Source organism: Vipera ursinii (genome assembly GCF_947247035.1).
Source record: "Vipera ursinii genome assembly, chromosome: 9".
Classification (NCBI taxonomy): domain Eukaryota; kingdom Metazoa; phylum Chordata; class Lepidosauria; order Squamata; family Viperidae; genus Vipera; species Vipera ursinii.
In genome coordinates, this window is record NC_139523.1 from 1326556 (window position 1) to 1347503 (window position 20948).

The 20948-nt window shown below is 48.0% G+C and overlaps 1 protein-coding gene across 5 annotated transcripts in view; it reads left to right on the forward strand.

Moving 5' to 3' along the window:
• The window catches only part of PABPC4 (poly(A) binding protein cytoplasmic 4), a 35869-nt gene extending 16619 nt beyond the window's left edge, over positions 1-19250 (forward strand). For 3 of the 5 annotated variants that reach the window (XM_083369142.1, XM_083369144.1, XM_083369143.1), the window contains exons 5-15: positions 7779-7873; positions 8367-8504; positions 9356-9451; positions 12860-13132; positions 14247-14334; positions 14555-14674; positions 16868-16995; positions 17782-17875; positions 18188-18318; positions 18575-18674; positions 19116-19250. In XM_083369142.1, the coding sequence (XP_083225268.1) occupies positions 7779-7873; positions 8367-8504; positions 9356-9451; positions 12860-13132; positions 14247-14334; positions 14555-14674; positions 16868-16995; positions 17782-17875; positions 18188-18318; positions 18575-18661 (1250 nt within the window). In that variant the 3' untranslated portion in view covers positions 18662-18674; positions 19116-19250. The remainder of the gene's footprint in view (positions 1-7778; positions 7874-8366; positions 8505-9355; positions 9452-12859; positions 13133-14246; positions 14335-14554; positions 14675-16867; positions 16996-17781; positions 17876-18187; positions 18319-18574; positions 18675-19115) is intronic. The other 2 variants (XR_014493265.1, XM_083369145.1) reach the window with 2 other exon arrangements.
• The last annotated feature ends 1698 nt before the right edge of the window (positions 19251-20948 follow it).

Here is a 20948-nt window from a genome sequence, read left to right on the forward strand (position 1 = left end):
ACCAACTTTCTGGTCCTCTTTCCATCTAGCCTGTAATTGCCCATACTGGAACCAAGTTTGTACAATTTTTTCTTCTTTTAAAATTTTATATGACTTTAGTTTCCATACATTCCTCTCTAAACTTAAAATTTCCTTATATGTAGTCACATCATGTTTAAATCCCACATTTATATTTTCTATTGCCTGTTTAGGTATTGCCCAAATGGGTATCTTATAATTTAACTTATGTCTATGCTTTTTCCAAACCTGCAACAGAGCATACCTTAAAATATGTATCTTAAACACATTATCCACCTTATCATACAATAAATATGCATGCCAACCAAATAACAAATCATGACCCTCAAGATTTAATAATCTCTCTTGTGTTAAATTAAACCAGTCACTTATCGCTGACAAAGCAGCAGCCTCATAATATAATTTAAAATTAGGCATTTTAAGACCACCTCTTTCACGCGTATCTTGCATTATCTTAAATTTAACTCGTGGCTTTTTCCCTGCCCAGACAAATTTATTAATTCCTTTTTGCCATTCCTCCAGATTTAAGTCCTTTTTGAGTATAGGTATCATTTGAAATAAAAATAAAAATTTTGGCAAAACATTCATTTTCACTGCTGCAATTCTTCCCAATAAAGATAATTGTAATTTTTTCCAACTATCTAATTCTTTTTGTATTTTTCCCCATAACATTTCATAATTATTTTTATATAACTTCACATTTGAGGCTGACAAATATAAATTTTTATAATACATGGCAGTCAAACCGTCAGTACCCGGGGCTTTACCCACTTTTAATTGTTTGATTGCTAAAAGAAATGCGGTGACCCAGGACATCGATGGTCACCCGGTAGAACTGGCACTTCTCCAACTTGGCAAACAGCCGATGTTCTCAGAGTCGCTGCAGGACCTGATGGAGATGCTGATGGTGCACCTCATGCGACGGGGAATAGATCAGGATGTCGGTCCAAGAGTTCGGGGATGAGGGGCAGCGGGTAACGATTGCGCACCGTGATGGCACAGGCCCTATGACTGCCCCATTGATTTAGTCTCTGATGCGCCTCTCCCAGTGGGGCGTTTGTACTCCATGTCGGACCCCGAATTGGCTGCATTGCGGGACTTTCTGGAGAAGAATTTGGCTCGCGGTTTCATCCGGCCCTCGTCCTCACCAGTGTCTGCACCCGTGCTCTTCGTCAAAAAGAAGTCGGGCGAATTGCGGCTTTGCTGCAATTATAGGAACTCAACGCCATCACGGTGCGCAATCGTTACCCGCTGCCCCTCATCCCCGAACTCTTGGACCGACTCCGGGAGGCTAAGAGCTTACAACTTCGTCAGGGTTCTGCCGGGTGATGAGTGGAAGACGGCGTTTGGTACTCGCTATGGACATTGTGAGTACACGGTGATGCCATTTGGCCTGACCAATGCCCCCGCCGTGTTTCAACATTTCATGAACGACATTTTCCGGGATTTGTTGGATCAGTTTGTCGTGATCTACTTGGACGACATCCTGATCTATTCCCCGTCGCGTGAGGTGCACCATCAGCATCTCCATCAGGTCCTGCAGCGACTCTGAGAACATCGGCTGTTTGCCAAGTTGGAGAAGTGCCAGTTCTACCGGGTGACCATCGATGTCCTGGGTCACCGCATTTCTCCTGAGGGCATCGCCATGGAGCCGAGTAAGGTTGAGTCTTTGCAGAGTTGGCAACCCCCGCATCGCGTGAAGGATGTTCAGCGACTTCTTGGGTTCGCCAACTATTACCGAACTTTCATCCCTGGGTTTGCTGCCTTGACAGCCCCCCTCACCCGGCTCCTGCAGAAGAAGACTCGGTTCCAGTGGAACGCTCCAGAACAACAGGCTTCCCAGACTTTGAAGAAAGCCTTCATGAAGGAGCCCATCTTGAAGCATCCTGACCCGCAACGGCCGTTTTTTGTGGAGGCGGACGCCTCCGACATTGCCATTGGGGCGGTGTTAGTCCAGGCAACGACGCCCAGCGGTACCCTCTTCCCTTGCGCGTACCATTCACGAAAACTGAACCCTTCGGAGCGCAATTATACAATCTGGGAGAAGGAGCTGCTGGCCATCAAAGCGGCGTTCAAGGCCTGGAGGCATCATCTGGAGGGAGCGCGGCATCAAATCAAGGTTCGGACAGACCATAAGAATTTGGAAAGCCTGCAGACCGCTCAGAATTTGAACCAACGCCAGATCCGGTGGTCTCTTTTCTTTGCGAGGTTTGACTTCCGGGTTTGGTACATACCGAGCGGGCACAATCAAAGAGCGGATGCTCTGTCCAGGAAGCCCGAATATTCCCGAGTGGAAGACAAGCTTCTGCCCAGGACAGTGATCCCCGTCGAGTCTTTTGCTGCGGTGCGGGAGCCGGTTGATATACGAGCTCGGATCTGGGAGGCACAGCAGCAGGAGGTGTGGGTGGCTCAGCGGAAGGAGGAGGTGGGGCCAGATTCTCCTTGGACGGTCACGGATGGACTCCTGTATTATCGTGACCGGCTCTACGTTCCGGGAGGGCCACTCAGGGGACTCATCCTCAGCCAGTGTCACGATAACCCGGCGGCGGGGCATTTTGGCCTGTTCAAGACCCTGGACCTGGTCTCCCATACCTTCTGGTGGCCCCGAGTCCGACACGACGTCCAGTCCTATGTTACCTCCTGCATCCCATGCAGGCAGGCCAAGTCAGCGATAGGGGCCCCGCCTGGATTACTGCAGCCTTTGCCAACACCCAAAAGACCCTGGGGGGCTGTGTCCATGGACTTTCTGACGGATTTACCCCCATCCTCTGGTTTTACGACAGTGTATGTGGTGGTGGACATGCTGACCAAGATGGCGCACTTCATCCCCTGTCGCGGCTTACCGTCAGCTTGCGCCACTATTCGTATGTTCATTCAGCAGGTGTTTCGGCTGCACGGCCTCCCTGATAGAGTCGTCTCTGATAGGGGGGCCCAGTTTACAGCCCGCTTCTGGCAGGAGTTGATGCATGCGTTGGATATCAAGATTTGCCTCTCGTCCGCGCATCATCCTCAAACTGACGGGGGAACCGAGAAGGTCATTGGTATCCTAGAACAATATCTGCGCTGCTACGTCAATCTGCAGCAAAATAATTGGGTGGACTATCTGGCATTTAACAATTCGCAGCACACCTCCACACAGATGACACCGTTCTTGGCCAATGTGGGATATCACCCCCGGTTTTTCCCCCTTTCTCCCGTGGACTCACCGGAGCCGGCAGCGAACGACTTCATGGCAGAGTTACAGGCGATCCATCGATTGGTGCGACGTCAGTTAGAGAAGGCCAAGGCCGATTACAAAAGGTTTGCTGATCGGTCAAGACGGGATACGCCTCCACTATCGGTGGGAGATCGGGTCTGGTTGTCCACCAGGAACCTACCGTCAACACGGCCGGTGAGAAAGTTAGATCGCTGATATTTAGGACCGTTCCCAGTCGAGGCTGTCATCAATCCGGTCGCCTATCGCTTAACTCTGCCACGTTCCCTGCGTGTGCACCCAGTCTTTCATCGGTCTCTGTTGGTCCCCGAGCAACCGGCCTGTCCACTCCGCCGAGCAGAACCTCCCCCATCAGGACCTCGTGATGGAGGCAGCACCCCCGAGTACGAGGTCACCAGCATCAGGGATTCCCGTTGGCTGAAAGGTCGTTTCCAGTACCTGATTGAATGGAAAGGTTACGGACCAGAGGACTTCACCTGGGAAGACGCGACCGCCATTCATGCCCCTGCGTTGGTGACCGCTTTTCATGAACAATTTCCATCTCGACCGCATCCGGATCGGCAGACCCGGGGGAAGGGCCCTGCGGTGCGGGATAGTGTTGTGATTCAGGGTCAGCCTGTTTGGTCGGACGACTCAGAGGAGGAAGAGGGGGGTGTTGAAGACCTTGCTGAGGGGGCTGAAGATCTTGCTGATGAGAGCCCTCAGCCAGGCCCCTCTCACTTGGTCACCACGGAGACCCAGCTGTGTGAGCCTGACAGCATGGATGAAGATGACCCACAGCTGGCCCTGTTCAAGGACGCCCGACGCAGGAGGCAGTCAAGTAGGAGTAAACAGAGGAAGGCAATGGGGCTTCTCGGAAGGAGGCAGAGAGAAGCCACGCCCTGAACTCTATATAAGGGGAATGTGTGGGGAGGGCTGGTTTGCTGAAGGCAACCGCTTGGATAGTTCATGTTTCTTAAAGCTCCTGTTTCTTGGTTTGTGTCTTGTTTGTTTTTGTAGCTATAAATTTGGCAGGCGTAATTCCAGCCTCTTGCCTTCTTGTAAAAGGGTTGTCCCTGCCTTTTCTGCAGGGCCGGTAGCAGGCTGGTACAGAACATAGATGACCACCATGAAATTGTACATTGGCTCCTGGCCAGCCTGGGCTGGGGCCAAGACAGCGGGGGCCGTTCCCTTATTGTTTCCAGGATGGCTTCGCGGGCCACATGAAACCACTTCACGGGCCGCATCCAGCCCCCAGGCCTTGTGTTTGACATGTCTGTCTTAAAGCAATACACAAGTTTAACATATGAAATGGCTACTTCATCATCTCTTGTCAAGCAATAACGTTTGATGTTAGCAGCATTGACATCTGCGGCCCCCCTTACAAAAAGGACAGATCCAGGTCTGCAACCCGCGGCTCCGGAGCCGCATGCGGCTCTTTCAGCCATCTCCTGTGGCTCCCAGTCCTCTGCCATGTGCAGTCCAAAAAAAAAAGTGGGACTAAAAAAGTTCAACCAATCAATTCAAATATCCAGGGTAGGTGCATATCTCGCCGTGGCTCCACTTTTCAGTCAAACCCTGTTCTGCACATGCGCGCATGTACACACATGTGCACACATTTTTTGCGGCTCCCAGTTTTTCCTTTTGTGAGGGAACCGGTTCCGAGTGGCTCTTTCAGTGTTTCAGGTTGCTGACCTCTGTCCCAGACTGTCCATCTTCTCTTACTTTCAATAAATTTCTTAGAAGTGTAAGCACAAGGTTGCAGGACCCCACTTTTATTCTTTTGCAATAACACCGCTCCGACTGCTATGTCGCTGGCGTCTGCCTGAATTATGAAGGGCTCCCTTGGGCAGGGGTGCTTTAGAACCAGTTCAGCCGCAAAAAGTCTTTTTAAATTCTCAAAAGCTTTCTGACAACTCATAGTCCATGCTAGTGGTTGGCCAGGTCGCGGTTTTCTCCTTCCCTTGCCCGTTTTGAGTAGTTCTGTAAGAGGTAGAACAATCTCGGCAAAAGAAGGAATAAATTGATGGTAGAAGTTGACAAAACCTAGGAAGCTCTGGAACTGTTTGCGGGTTTGGGGGGGCTGCCATTCAGTTATGGTTTTTACTTTGGCTGGGTCCATTTCAATACCCTCATTGGAAATTCTATAGCCAAGATAATCTAATCGTGTTTGGTGAAATTCACATTTCAACAATTTGACATAAAGTTTGGCATTCAATAGTTTCTTTAACACTTCTCTGACCAGTTTTATGTGGTCAGTCATATTCGTGCTGTATATCAGGATGTCATCAAGGTATACTAGGACCCCTTTGTATAGGTGTTCATGTAGGACCTCATTAATCAACTGCATAAATACAGCTGGGGGGCCCTGCAGTCCAAATAGCATGACTTTGAATTGGTAGCTTCCCAAGGGGCAATTGAAGGCTGTCTTCCACTCATCTCCCTCCTTTATTCTTACCCGGTAATATGCTTCTCTCAGGTCTAATTTGGTGAAGACGCTCCCCTTTGCCAGGTGGGTTAGCAAGTCTTTCAGGAGGGTCAGAGGTTATTTATTTTCCACACTCAGAGCATTTAGGTCTTTATAGTCCACGCAGAGATGTTGAGACCCATCTTTTTTCTCTTTGAACAACACAGGGGCTCCCACAGTAGACTTGGCCCATTCGATGAATCCCCTCGCTAGGTTTGTATCCACATATTGCTGCATCTCCTCCATTTCAAGGGGGGACATAGCGTACATTCTTGGTCGAGGGAGTTTGGCCCCTGGTAACAGTTCAGTGGAACAGTCATTGGGACGGTGAGGAGGCAAGGTGTTGCATTCTTCTTCACTAAACGCCTCTGCTAGGTCCTGGAACTCGCTGGGGATAAGCGGCTTGCCAGGTGGCTGTAAGGCAGCCATGTGCACTCGCTCATTGGGTAGGCTAAATTCTCCTGTAACTTCTGTTGAATCAATGGGGGGATGTTAGCAGCATTGACACTGTGCCTGATCTGTGGTTTTTTTTCTTCTTCTCCCCATCCCTGGAAAGCAGAAAGGTTGGAGAGAAAGGGCTTATTGCAAGAGAGTAACCTTTTTCCTCTTTTATACACCAAAAGCAATGCAGTTGTGCTGGCCACCCAAGGCTGGGAGTCACAAGCGTGTTATTCAAGAGATACAGTGATATCTCTTTCTCTCCAATCATAGCTGAGGGAGGGAGGGTGGAGAAAAATAGCAAGCAATTTCTGTAGGCAGTTTCTTTGCTTGATCATCTCCTGTTGCCAGAACAATCATATTGCTTTCAATGTGTGCAAGATTATTAGCAAGGACTTGAGCATTCCAGTGGGTGGTGGAGGCAAACTGCCTTGTTGGAGCAGTGGGCTAATGCCTCCTTAAGTAACACCAGCTGCCTGCAATTAGTGCAGGTTCGCATCCCACCAGGCTCAAGGTTGACTCAGCCTTCCATCCTTCCCAGGTAGGTAAAATGAGGACCCAGATTGTTGGGGGCAATTAAGCTGACTTTGTAATAATGCCGCTTGGGGTGTGTGTGAAAGCCCTAATAAGCAGGCATATACATAGAATGAAGGCTATTGCTAAGCTCATTGATTTGTGCTTCTTAGATTGTAAGCCGCCCTGAGTCTTCGGAGAAGGGCGGGATATAAATGGGATAAAAAAAATGTTGATGGTATGAAACTGAGTTGTCTCTTTCCTGCTGGAAAGCACAGTCACAGTCATATGATTTACCAGTTAGTGACCACTTTACTTAGCAGTGAAGTTGCCAGTTCCAGTTAGGGTCATTAACCCAGGACCACCTATATTTCACCATCGATCAGAGTCGGGTAACAGAGCAGAATAACGGTACTAAAATAAGATTTAACAAAATAAAATAGATTAAAGGCAAATAAAGTCATAATCCTATCATATGGGTTCCGATAGATGAAACCCATTAAAGAACTTCAAGGCAAGAATTCTTCCTTAAAGAACATTTTATTCAGGAAACAAAAGTATTGGCACTACATAGTTGAACCCAAAACTAGATTCCCTTCCCCCAGATACAAAGTAACAAATTGCAAGTCCCCCCCCAAAGCAGCCATAATTCACATTCTTCAATTAGCCCCTCCCCAGCTCCTAGCCTGCCAAAACGTTACCAGTTTGTGTCCTTGAGTTCCCACGGAGATGCATTGTTGCTACGGCTAGCTGAGCTCAAGCATTCACCCCATCCCCCCTTCAACACCTGATCTCTAAACAGAACAAAAAGCAAAAGGAAAATGGCTGTGATTTCCATCAGTTGTCAGAGCAGGAACATCCATTGTTACAGCGTTGACACTGTTGCTGGCAAGGTTTTAATGAATTCTGCCAGCTATTAAACAGAATTTAGCAACATTAAGAGAGTATGTCATTCTGCTCAGGAGGTAATTAAGGGAAAAAGAGTGCATAGACACCATCTAGTATTCCAGACAGTGGGCTGGTGGGCATCCTGATGTGGACTAGTTTCAATAATGTAATGATCTATTCAGTAATAGTTTTCCTTCTGAAGAGCTCTCCTTATAATTTTGCTCTGGGTAATATTTGCTAACCCTGTTCTTCCAACAACAGGTAAGACCCTCAGTGTTAAAGTGATGACTGATCCAGCTGGGAAATCCAAAGGTTTTGGCTTCGTGAGTTTTGAAAAGCATGAAGAAGCCAGCAAGGTATAAACTGTGAGGCTACTGTGTGGATCCAGCATGATCTGTTTTTGAACTGAAAAATGGAGCTCTGGTGAATGTTGCAGAAATAAAATGAGAGCAAATCCCTTTGTTTTGGATTTTCTGTTAGATGCCTGTTGGGATAAAGCAAAGGGCAAGTCTGTGGTCAGTGATAGTTCCCATTTTATTACCAAAAGGCAACAGCTCAACAAACCAGCTAAGACTCTGGGAATGGCCTTAGCCTTGCCTTTCAATGGGAGATCTGTGAATGCTGTTCAGTTAAATGAGCAGTAGAGTATCATGTGATTCAGAAAAGAACTGAAAGTCCCAGATTTATCCAAGGTTGTGTCAACACTTTGAACTTGCTTCAGGTTTTAGCTTGTTGAGTGCTAAATTATTATTAATCCCAAATTAACATCGGAAAATATAATAATAGCACCATGTGTCTAAGGAAGATTCTATGTCTGCAAGGGATTTGCTGCTTTTAATTCTTTTACAGGCAGTCGAAGAAATGAATGGAAAAGATATCAATGGGAAAATTGTGTTTGTGGGTCGTGCACAGAAGAAGGTGGAACGACAGGCAGAGCTGAAACGCAGGTTTGAGCAGCTGAAGCAAGAGAGGATCAGTCGTTACCAGGTATTTTGCCTCTAGAACAGACATGTCAAACTCTCAACGTCACACGACGTATCGGAGCTTTTACCCCATTGCCGGCAATAGGGTGGGTGCGGTTTCCTCATGGCACGTCCGGACCGCAGGCAGGCAGTTTGACATCTCTGCTCTAGAAGGAGGAAAGTGCTCCCAAGTTACAAAGTGTGTGTGAATTTGAGGGACTGTTGTTGGGATAAGTTAGGTCATGAATTTGTGCTCTGCTGAAACCTGAAGCTTCTGGATTAGCAGCCTGGTGAATTTTGAGTTCCTTTAGGACTCTCCAAACTCCCTCAAGAGGGAGGGAGTGGAAACAGGACCAAGGAATGGCATGGTGGGAGATGCACCTGAATCTTTCCTGATCCTGGCTGTGCAGTGCAGGCCTGGGGACAGATGGTGCTACAGAAATGCACAGCAAATCCAGGCAAGTTCTCTTATAAAGAAACTTGTCTCTACGGCTTTGAAACATTTAGCGTTTATTTCTGCAAAGGACATGGCATTCCTAATTTGTTATTACTAATGAAGGCAAATATATGTGTCACAGAGTAATATTGCAGGATCCAATCTGGGCGAGGATCCACATTCTGCTAGAGAGAAGTTCCCGGAGGATGGGCTTCAGCATGAGTCTGAAAGCTTGGAAAACTAAACTGACCCAAATTGGATCCTGCAACTTTTCATTTGTTAGATGTCTAGGCTGTCCAACTCCAAATGACTGTGTAATTAATGGCATGTGTGGGGGTGGTTGCTGATAGAAAAGAAAATCCTGCTTTGCTCATAATCAACCGAAACATCACATTTTGCACTGTTGTCAACTCATGCTAACATCTCTGTCCTCCTTTCAGGGAGTTAATCTCTATATCAAGAACCTGGATGACACAATTGATGACGAGAAGCTGAGAAAGGAATTCTGTCCATTTGGGTCCATAACAAGTGCTAAGGTAAAGACAGCAGGGGATTAAGCAGACATTGAGCAAGGGTCCCACTGCCAGGAATCCCTCCAGTTGAACCAAGCATTGCCTGAACTGTTCTAAGACTTGCGTACCTGCATGGGATTCACTTTTAAGCCATTTGCCCAAATAAGGCTTTAGAACTATTATGACAATGATTGAATGGATAGAAGTGTAAAATTGGAATCTTTTGTAGAAATAAAGCATGTAAATGGAAATCAGATGTAAAAAATATATGAGGGAATTTAGTTCTGCCACCATAGTTAATGAAGCAGCTGGGCCCCAGAGACAAGAATAAGAATTTGAACAGACATACCAGTTCAGCAAAAGGTAGTCCTCAACTTATGACCATAATGGAACCTGCTTATGACAGTTATAAGTTGTGATGGTTCTAAAATAAGTTTACTTGGGTCATGTGACTAACCCAACTTTATGACCTTTTTTGCAAGGGTCATTAAGCAAACCCCATATAAGCTGACAGTTCACTATGCACATGTTTTTGCTTAAAATCAGAAGTAAATGCTAGTTTTCAGCAAAACTGTTGTAAAATGCAGTCACATGGCTACAGCATGCTGCAGATGGCTGTCAATGCAGCCCAGTTGCTGAGCATGTGACCATGAGAGGGTGTCCATCATAACTTCCCATCAGGGGCATAATTACCTTTAATACAACATTTCTAAAATGTATCAAGGGGGTAGTCTTACCAGTTAAGAATCAACATTGCAGGTAGCCTCCTGGGCATTGAACCAGGTGCTTGGGAAAGGGGAGACCACCCAGTCTCCCAGGGCTGACCCGGCCTTCTGTGCTAATGAGGCTGGGGACCGATCAGGGCCAATTTATTTATTTATTTATTTATTGATGGGATTTATATCCCGCCCTATCTCCTGAAGGACTCAGGGCGGCTCACAATAAAACATATAATAAGTACATAAATCAAGATAAAATGAAATTGAGAACATCAGTGCAATAAAAAATTAGAGAATTTAAAAATGAATTAAAAATACTAAATATAAATTAATTAAAATGCCTGTCAGTCTAGGTCAGCTTGGTGGAACAGGTGTGTTTTGAGGCCGCGGCGAAAGGATTGGAGGTTTTGGGCTATCCGAAGCTCAGGGGGGAGCTGATTCCATAGGGTTGGTGCTCCCACAGAGAAGGCCCTCCCCCTGGGGGTCGCCAGCCGACATTGCCTAGCTGACGGTACCCTGAGGAGGCCTTCTCTGTGTGAGCGTACTGGACGATGGGAATTTGTTCCCGGCAGCAGATGGTCCTGCAAGTATCCCGGACCTAAGCCATGTAGGGCTTTAAAGGTAAGTACCAGCACCTTAAATCTCACCCGGAGGGCAACTGGTAGCCAATGCAGCTCACGCAGGAGGGGTGTAATATGGGAGTATCGGGAAGCTCCCATCACAACCCGTGCAGCTGCATTCTGCACCAGCTGAAGCCTCCAGGTGGTCTTCAAGGGCAGCCCCATGTAGAGAGCATTACAGTAATCAATACGGGAGGTAACGAGTGCGTGGGTGACTGTACGTAGGGCATCTCGGTCCAAAAAGGGGCGCAATTGGTATATAAGACGAATCTGGGCAAATGCCCCCCTAGCCACGGTTCCAATGTGATCTTCAAAACTGAGTCGTGAATCTAGGAGGACGCCCAGATTGCGTGCTTTATCAATGGGAGGTAACATCTCTCCTCCTATAGTCAGAGATGGAACCTCTTGGACTAAACGAGATGACGGTATGTACAGCCACTCAGTCTTGGCCGGGTTGAGTCGAAGCCTGTTTTCTCCCATCCAAATCTGTACCGCTTCCAGACAACGGGACATCACATCAAGGGCATCACTGGGTTGGTTCGGGGTGGAGATGAATAGCTGGGTATCATCAGCATATTGATGATATTTCACCCCGAAGCTACGGATGATCTCTCCCAGAGGCTTCATATAGATGTTGAACAGGAGGGGCGAGAGCACCGAACCCTGAGGCACTCCACAATTAAGAGGCCTAGGGCTTGACCTCTGCCCTCCTGCCAACACCGTCTGCGAACGGTCCGAGAGGTAGGAGGAGAACCAACGCAGAACGGTGCCTCCCACTCCCAGCCCCTCAAGACGACGCAGTAAGATACCGTGGTCGATGGTATCAAAAGCCGCTGATAGATCTAATAGGACCAGGACAGAAGAATAACCTCTATCTCGGGCCCGCCAGAGATCATTCACCAGCGCGACCAATGCCGTCTCCGTGCTGTGCCCTGGTCTGAAACCCGATTGGTACGGATCTAGATATTCAGCTTCCTCCAGGTTCAAAGGGAGCTGTCGTGCCACCACGCTCTCAACGACCTTCGCAAGGAAGCGAAGGTTGGAGACAGGACGGAAGTTGTTTAAAACAGCTGGGTCCAGTGCCGGTTTCTTGAGGAGGGGCCTTACCACCGCCTCTTTCAAGGCAGCAGGGAAGTACCCTTCACTCAGTGAGGCATTGATAACAGCTAGGAGCCAGCCTCGTGTAACCTCCCGAGAAGCATAGACTAGCCAGGAGGGACACGGGTCCAACAAACATGTGGCGGCACTTAGTTTCCCCATGATCTTGTCCACTTCATCCGGAGTCACAGGATCGAACTCTTCCCAAATGTACTCGGCCAACTTCATCGTTTTCCTCTCGTTAGATACTGCCCAGTCAGAGTCCAGACCAGCCCGAATCTGAGCAATTTTGTCCACCAGATATTTACTAAATTCCTCAGCCCGTCCATGTAGGGGGTCCTCTCCCGTCTCTTGACTTAAAAGGGAGCGGACCACTCTAAATAGGGCGGCCGGGCGATTATCTGCGGACGCAATGAGGGTGGTGAAGTAGGCGCGCTTTGCCACCCTCATTGCCACAAGATAGGATCTAGAAAAGGATCTTAACTGTGTTCGGTCAGACTCAGACCGACTGGCTCTCCAAATGCTCTCTAGGCCCCTTCTCTGGCGCTTCATCTCCCGCAGGTCCTTGGAGAACCAAGGAGCGAGTCGGGACTTGCGCCGGGTCAGAGGCCGCAAAGGGACAACGCGGTCGAGCGCCTCCGAAGCAGCCTGTTGCCAGGCATTAACTAAGGACTCGACCGGGTTGTGGGAGAGGGAGGTGGGAATCGGTCCAAGCGCCATCTGGAATTTATCTGGGTCCATCAGGCGCCTGGGGCGGAACCACTGCCGTTCCCATAACTGGCCAAGAAAGAGGGAGGAGCTGTGGGTCTGGGGAATGCAAAAACTGCTTTGGGATGCCCGGTGCTGCTGTTGGATGTTGGGCAAGAAGAGCCGGCTCTGGGAAGTCCATGTTGGGGTATTTCTCTTCCTGCAGTATTTCCCCGGGTGAGGCAAGGAACATCAGCACCAAGGACTAAGAACTGCCAGCCCTTTTCTCAGTCCTTGCCTTTCATTAGGTAATGCTGGAAGATGGTCGAAGCAAAGGCTTTGGCTTCGTCTGCTTCTCCTCTCCAGAAGAAGCCACCAAAGCTGTAACTGAGATGAACGGGCGCATTGTAGGCTCCAAGCCACTGTATGTGGCCTTGGCTCAGAGGAAGGAGGAGCGCAAGGCCCACCTCACCAACCAGTACCTGCAGCGCATTGCTGGCATGAGAGCTCTGCCAGCGAACACCATTGTCAGCCAGTTCCAACCAGCTTCTGGAGGGTATTTCATGCCGGCAGTGCCCCAGGTGAGTCCTCCTTACAATTGTCCTGGGGGGGAGGGTCTTGACCCCCCCCAACCCCTACCAAAGCAGGTGGTTTCTGTTTCCCACAAGGACTAAGATTCTTGGGGGCTTTATAGCTTTCTTTTTTTTCACAAGATAGATGTCAACGCTGCTAACATCAGATGTTCTTGCTTTGACAACAGATGGAAATGCGGCCATCTTTTCTCTTTAGCTTTTGGAGTTAGTTGGTGCTGGGAGAGGGGATGTGGATGAGAGTCCAGTTAGTCATAACAATAATAACTCAGTCGTGGGAATCCAAGGTTGTTGTGCCCAGAATTGATAAAGATTTGGCAGGCTGGATTGCTGGGGAGAAAGCCGGCGCTTCAAGCTAATTGGGGAATGTGATTTATGACTGTTTTTTGGAGGAGGGAATTGTGCTTTGTTACTTTGTGCCCAGGGGAGGGGAATTCAGTTTTTGGTTTTAGCTATGTAGTGCCGATACTTTGTTTCTTGAATAAAAGATTCTTTAAGGTAAACAGTGCCTCAAAGCTCTTTTGAAGAGTTTCATCTGTTGGAACCATGACATTAAGCCAAGAGTTAATAATAATAATAAACCCTTATTGTCAAAGTACAACATATGTACATTGAGATTAGCTGAGCCTCCCCCCGTGATCTCTCCCCCCAACACACAGTGACAACAAACCCTCCATCCTACCACACCATGTGAACCAACTACACCACACACCGGCCTCCCAAGTCAATTCTGCATAAGTTCACAGAGATTATATTCCATTCAAAAGCCTAACAGCCCACGGATAAAAGCTGTTTTTCAGCCTGTTGGTGCAGCTGGCTATACTCCTATATCTCCTACCCAATGGTAGGAGAGTAAAGAGATACCGTCCAGGGTGTGAGTCATCCCTGAGAATCTTCCTCACTCTTCCAAGGCAACGAGCCCTGGCGATGTCATCCAGTGGTGTCAGGGGACAGCCCACAATGTCTTGTGCTGTGAGATGAGATGAGATGATATACAATTTAGCACTTTTCTGCTTTTTTCCTGGGATTAAGGCAGTAGTAGTGTAAGAGGGCAATGAAAAAATGTTGCAGGACTGATCCTGTTGCGGCCCCCTTTACTTTTTAGGCTCAGAACAGAGCCACGTACTATGCACCTAACCAGATAACTCAGATGAGACCCAGTCCACGCTGGCAGCCAGGCGGAAGGCCTCAAGGTATGTGTGGAAGAGCAGTTTGCCCTGGTAAGCCCTGACCCCTCTCTCTCAAGACCTGTGTAAGAATGCCATGTTATCCTAAAAGGCAACTAAGGATGTTTTCTAGGGAGGTGGGGTCTCACACAGGCCTGTTTCCAGGGATGACCATCCGTCCAGTTTTAACTTGATAAGGCTCTTCTAATGTAACTGGCCAATAATTTGCTGTTCCAAACCAAATTAGGCTTCCAAGGTATGCCCAACAGTATGCGCCAGTCTGGGCCGCGGCCCACTCTACGGCATTTGGCTCCCACAAGCGCTGCTCAAGCATCACGTGGTTTGCCCGGTGCTCCCCAGAGGATTGGTAAGCACGTTGCCCAGAGATATTCCCATGGAATCTTTTTATTTATTTATTAAACAAATGTATAATTTAAACAATTCTGAATTTATAATTTGTTAGGTTTAGACAGACATGTAGACACACACACAGCCTCACAGAAGCATCAGTTAATGTTGATTAACTGATGGATCTGATATACCTACCAGCAATCCAGTAGCCGCTGGACAGATCCTTCTGGTAGTAAATGTGACATTTCCTACAAATCTTTTGAATGAATGAATGAAAACTACAGGTGAAACTCGAAAAATTAGAATATCGTGCAAAACTTCATTTATTTCAGTAATGCAACTTAAAAGGGGAAACTAATATATCAGATAGACTCATTACATGCAAAGCAAGATAGTTCAAGCCGTGATTTGTCATAATTGTGATGATTATGGCTTACAGCTCATGAAAACCCCAAATCCACAATCTCAGAAAATTAGAATATTACATACAATCAATAAAACAAGGAGTGTACATAGAACAATATCGGACCTCTGAAAAGTATAAACATGCATATGTACTCAGTACTTGGTTTGGGCCCCTTTTGCAGCAATTCCTGCCTCAATACGGCGTGGCATGGAAGCTATCAGCCTGTGGCACTGCTGAGGTGTTGTGGAAGACCAGGATGCTTCAACAGCGGCCTTCAGCTCTTCTGCATTGTTCAGTCTCGTGTCTCATCTTTCTCTCGGCAATGCCCCATAGATTCTCTACGGGGTTCAGGTCAGGCGAGTTTGCTGGCCAATCAAGCACAGTAATCCCACGGTCACTGAACCAGGTTTTGGTGCTTTTGGCAGTGTGGGCAGGTGCCAAGTCCTGCTTGAAAATGAAGTCAGCATCCCCATAAAGCTCGTCTGCAGAAGGAAGCATGAAGTGCTCCAAAATCTCCTGGTAGACGGCTGCATTGACCCTGGACTTAATGAAGCACAGTGGACCAACACCAGCAGATGACATAGCTCCCCAACTCAACACAGACTGTGGAAATTTCACACTGGACTTCAAGATCTTGCAGTGTGTGCCTCTCCATTCTTCCTCCAGACTGTGGGTCCTTGGTTTCCAAATGAGATGCAAAAGTTGCTCTCATCAGAAAAGAGGACTTTGGACCACTGAGCAACAAACCAGGTCTGTTTTTCTTTAGCTCAGGTAAGACGCTTCTGACATTGTTTGTTGTTCAGGAGAGGCTTGACAAGAGGAATACGACATTTGAAGCCCATGTCCAGGATCCGTCTGTGTGTGGTGGCTCTTGATGCACTGACTCCAGCCTCAGTCCACTCCTTGTGAAAGTCCCCAACACTTTTGAATGGCCTTTTCCTGACAATCCTCTCCAGGCTGCGGTCATCCCTGCTGCTTGTGCACCTTTTTCTTCCACACTTTTCCCTTCCACATAACCTTCTATTAATGTGCTTTGATACAGCACTTTGGGAACATCCAACTTCTTTTGCAATTATCTTTTGAAGCTTTCCCTCCTTATGGAGGGTGTCAATGGTGGTTTTCTGCCTAACTGTCAGGTCAGCAGTCTTCCCCATGATTGTGATTCCTACAGAACCAGATAGAGAGACCATTTAAAGGCTCAGGAACCCTTCGCAGGTTATGGTTTAATTAGCTGATTAGAGTGGGACGCTTTAAGCCTAGAATATTAAACCTTTTCACAATATTCTAATTTTCTGAGATTGTGGATTTGGGGTTTTCATGAGCTGTAAGCCATAATCATCACAATTATGACAAATCATGGCTTGAATTATTCTAATTTTTCAAGTTTCACCTGTACAGTTGTCTATGCCAGAATCTCTGGAGGTGCTGAAATTGCAACTTCCAGAGTTTCCAGCCAACTCGGCTAATATGCTGATTGGGAACTTGAGGTGTATGTATATAGTGGGGATATTTAGGGAAATATTTAAGAGATATTTCCCCAAATATTTAGGGAAAGTATTAAATTGTTGAACAAGGCTGCCATATTGTAACAGAAGCTTTTTGATTCAAGCATTATATCAGTAAAGAAAATAATAGATTGGAATTCAAATAAACTGCCTGGACAATTGCTAGTATCGGTTTAAGACATGCTTACATGAAATAAAACATTTGTCTGTGGTTCCTGAAACAGGATTAAATGCATGCTAATGAAGTTAAACTTCTCTGATGAGCTTCTGATACTCCTCAATTTCTCTGTATAAACAGGGGTTGCCGCCACAGCCCCAAATCTGGCTCCTCGGCCACCTGTAGTCACCAAAGCTCCCAGGGCTGTTCCACCATACAAATATGCTGCAGGCATCCACAGCCCCCACCCAGCAGTCCAGCCTTTACAGGTAACGCAAAGCCTTGGAAGAACCCTGGCAGGTCTGGTGCCTGATTTCAACTGGCCAAGTCTTTGGGTTTCAGATAGAAACGGGAATGATATTTCTTTCTTCCACGGTTTTTTTTTCTCCACTGTGAAAATGCAGTGGTTTTCTAGGCTCCAACTAAATATGCTTTCGATATTTGAGCAGCAATTTACATTCTGACCTACAAAGCCATAGTTGTTCTTGCAAAGAATGATGACTTTTGTGCTGCCATGCACATAGACATGTTCTGGCAGATGTAAACCTCTCAGCTTTGCACCTAGTAATCCAAAGAATTATTTCATGCTTGTTAGTGTTGTACTGTCTCTGGCATAATGTGCCCAGAAGATAAGCAGTTTTTGCTCTAGGTTAGCGTCTCTCAAACTCAGCACCTTTAAGACAGATGGACTTCAACTGGCTGGCCTTGCTTGCTTTGGGAATCCTGAGAGTTGAAGTCCACCCGTCTTAAATGTGAGAAACTGCTGTAAGTCATTCCTAGGAATTTTCAAGTAAACTGATTGGTAGATGTTGCCATTTTAGATAAAATATCAGGGAACACTCAAATCATTTAGTATATTTTGATCCCTGATATTGCTCTTTCACTTCAGTGAGCTATTTCCTCAGCCAAGGCAGAAGCCTTTTTTTACTTTGGTGAGGAAAGTGTGCCCTTCTCTTGAGCATTTTATTTTTCGCGTGTCTTCTAAATTTGGTAGAATTGCTTCTGTGATCTCCTTGTGGGCTGTGCTAATGGCAAAATCCCTGGTTTCCTCATAGGCCCCACAGCCTGCTGTTCACGTGCAGGGACAAGAGCCTTTGACAGCATCCATGCTGGCTGCTGCACCTCCTCAGGAGCAAAAGCAAATGCTGGGTGAGCCAGTCCCTCTCTCATCTCTCCCTTGGGGCATCTAGGGGGTTTTCAGCATCTGCATGGCTCTTCTGTCCTAGCCACAGGTGCAGAATAGTTATGGATAGGGGAACAAGAAAGAAGCCTCCCTGAAAAATGTAGGAATCCTAAACTCAGGTGTCCCCTGGGCAACGACACAGAGTTGGCTAATTCTTCCACAACAGCAGCAGACAATTCTTGTGATCTCCTGGCTTAAACTACTTCACTATGAGTAGAGTCAGGGTGCCATATGCTCAATAAAATAGTCATCAACTCTCTTGATTTTTGCTTCTTCAGGAGAACGTCTCTTTCCACTGATCCAAGCAATGCATCTCAGCCTGGCAGGGAAGATCACTGGGATGCTGCTGGAGATTGACAACTCAGAGCTGCTACACATGCTGGAGTCTCCAGAATCCCTCCGCTCCAAGGTAAGCACCAGTGGTCCCCAATCCTCTGCTTCTGCTGGCTTGCTGGAGTGTGACCATCAGGGAGGGCCACAGATCTCTTCGGATCTCGAGTGCAGCTCTTTCAGGGAGCCACTGACAGGAACAGTAGCACACCCTTACCAGATCTGAAGCACTTTACTCTATTGAATTATTCAGCCACGTTTGCACACTGGGTACTCATACAAGGGGGTAAAGGTAGCTGTATATCCCTCCCATCAATGCAATTTCTCCATCCTAGGTGGAGGAGGCTGTGGCAGTGCTACAAGCTCACCAAGCAAAGAAGGAAGCTGCCCAAAAGGTGGGCATCATTACTGCTACCTCGTAAGCCAAGGATGCTGGTAAGTCTCTGAGCCCTGGTCCGTGACTTTGCTGACCAGCCCTATTGCTTTCTTGACCAGCCAGTGGCCTGCTAAGGTCTCTTTTGTGTGGAAAAGCAGCAGCATCAAGAAGGCAAATACGGTTTGGCTTCTGGATACTTTCCTATACTTTCTGCTCATGAAAATGAGTGGGGGATGTTCCTTCAAATACATTATTCATCGGCTAGCCTTCTGCCATTAAAAAAAAGTCATAATGAATCTCCAATGATTTAAATAATTATCCAAAATTTAGAATTTTCCTCTATTTAAATTTAGTGCCCAGAATAGATCCATAGAATTGAATAGAGTCCTCCTAAAATTTGTGATTCTTTCTGGTGCGATGCTGCCTCCTCATGTCTGCAAGTAATGGGAAGCTCCCAGACAGTTGCTCTAGCATCTAAAGTGTTCTCTTTTTTCCCCTAGGTCTTGTAAACGAAAAACGGCTATCTGAAGAAATCATCTCATTCTGCGTATTTCAATATAATGCAACATATCTCAATAATTTTCAGTGTGTAAAGCTCTTAAAATGCCTATTTAAAAATACTAAAAAAAAGTAAAGTCCATTTGCAAGAATTCATACCCCTGGCCCGGGGGTCGGCAACCTGAATGGGTCAAAGAGCCACTTGGAACCGGTTCTTTCACAAAAGCAAAAAAATGGGAGCCATAAAAAGCATGTGCACATGCGCGCGCATGTGCACAACAGAAGACTGAATTGAAGAGTGAAAAAGCAAAGATTGGGAACCGCCGTGCTTGCCGTCTTTGGCGGCAGGAGCAGCGGTGTATCCGGGCAGCACCGCCTGCCTGCCGGGCAGTAACAACAGGAAAGTGGCAGTGGCGGCGGCAGCTATAGTTGGGGCGGCCTAGTGCCCTCATCGAGAGATGCTGCAGGTGCTCCAGGCCCAGTGTGGGAGCAGCTGCGCTTGCCATTTTTGACAGCTGTGGCAGCAGGAGCAGCGGTGTGTCTGGGCAGCACCGCCGAGGGGATGATTAAGGAAAGCGAGGGCTTGCTGTCTTTGGCGGCTGTGGCAGGAGCAGCGGTGTGTCCAGGCAGCACCGCCTGGTACTTGGAGGGGCGGGAGCTGCCAGCGCATCACCCACACCCACTTGCCAAGTACTGACTGCCGGGCACAGTGAGGGCACTAGGCCGCCCCAACAGGAACCACTGCCGCCTTCCTGTTGCTGCTCCTGCCACCACATCCGCCAGACGGCAAGCCCTCGCTTTCCTTAATCATCCCATCCCCTTCCAACTTTTCCAATGAACAGCTCCGCGCCACACCCTAAAAACAAGCTCCATGCCTAGGTTCTGGCGCTTCAACGCTTCCGAACAACCCACACACACACATTTCGCCCTACGCTGGCTACTTTCCATGCTAGGACAGCGAAGCCTGCCAGCTCCAGGGCTGGCCTTTCCAGGGAAAGCTGCACACAGTTGAACTGTCGGGCCAGACATCCCTCCCTGCCCCTTCAGGCGGGTGTAAGCTGGGGGAAGCTGATTCAACCTGGGACTTGACAGGAGACCGGACTTGTCACTCTGCATTCTGGGCTGGGAGGGTGAGGACTCTGAGGAGAGACTTCAGCCTGCGAAGCTCAGCCAAGGAAAGGCGTGGACGCAAGAAGAGCCCTTCGTCCCGGACCGTGCACCACGCTTGCCCAGCCGGCATCAGCTTACATATCTCTTGCGCCTTGGCTTCCGGCTCCGCCAGTTCCCAGGCCAAGTGGGAACTGCATGGCACTGCCAGCAACTTTCCCTGCCCCTGCTTCTATGCCTCCCAGCTTGCCTAGCCCAGCGTCCGCTGCAGGAGAAGCCAATGGCAGGCGCGGCCTCCCTTGGTGGCAGCAGGTGGGCACTTCTCGCCTCCCTGTCCAGTTTACTTCACAAGTATGCGGCAGGTGCGACTGGTAGCACTGTGCTTGCATGCTATTATGTCCAACTGCCAAGGGATCGCGGAATACGGGAACCCCCCAGTGGGGAGCTACCACTCTTGCCATCTTTGGCGACTGGTGGCAGGAGCAGCGGTATATTCGGGCAAAGTAAACAAAGTTCTGGCGGCATCACGGAGCTGGCCCAGCCTCGGCCATTGGGCCACAGTCCGCTCATCAGGCAGCCTGGCTTCCTGGCGGCATGTCCCGCAGGGGAGGTCTGCTAGGGAGGCGGAGGTCTGGTGTGTGTGTGTCGGACCCATGGGGAATGGCTAGTAGAGGCAGCAGCAGTCCGGTGTTTGCATCTCTGTGTGTCGAGCCCCGTGGGCAACACAC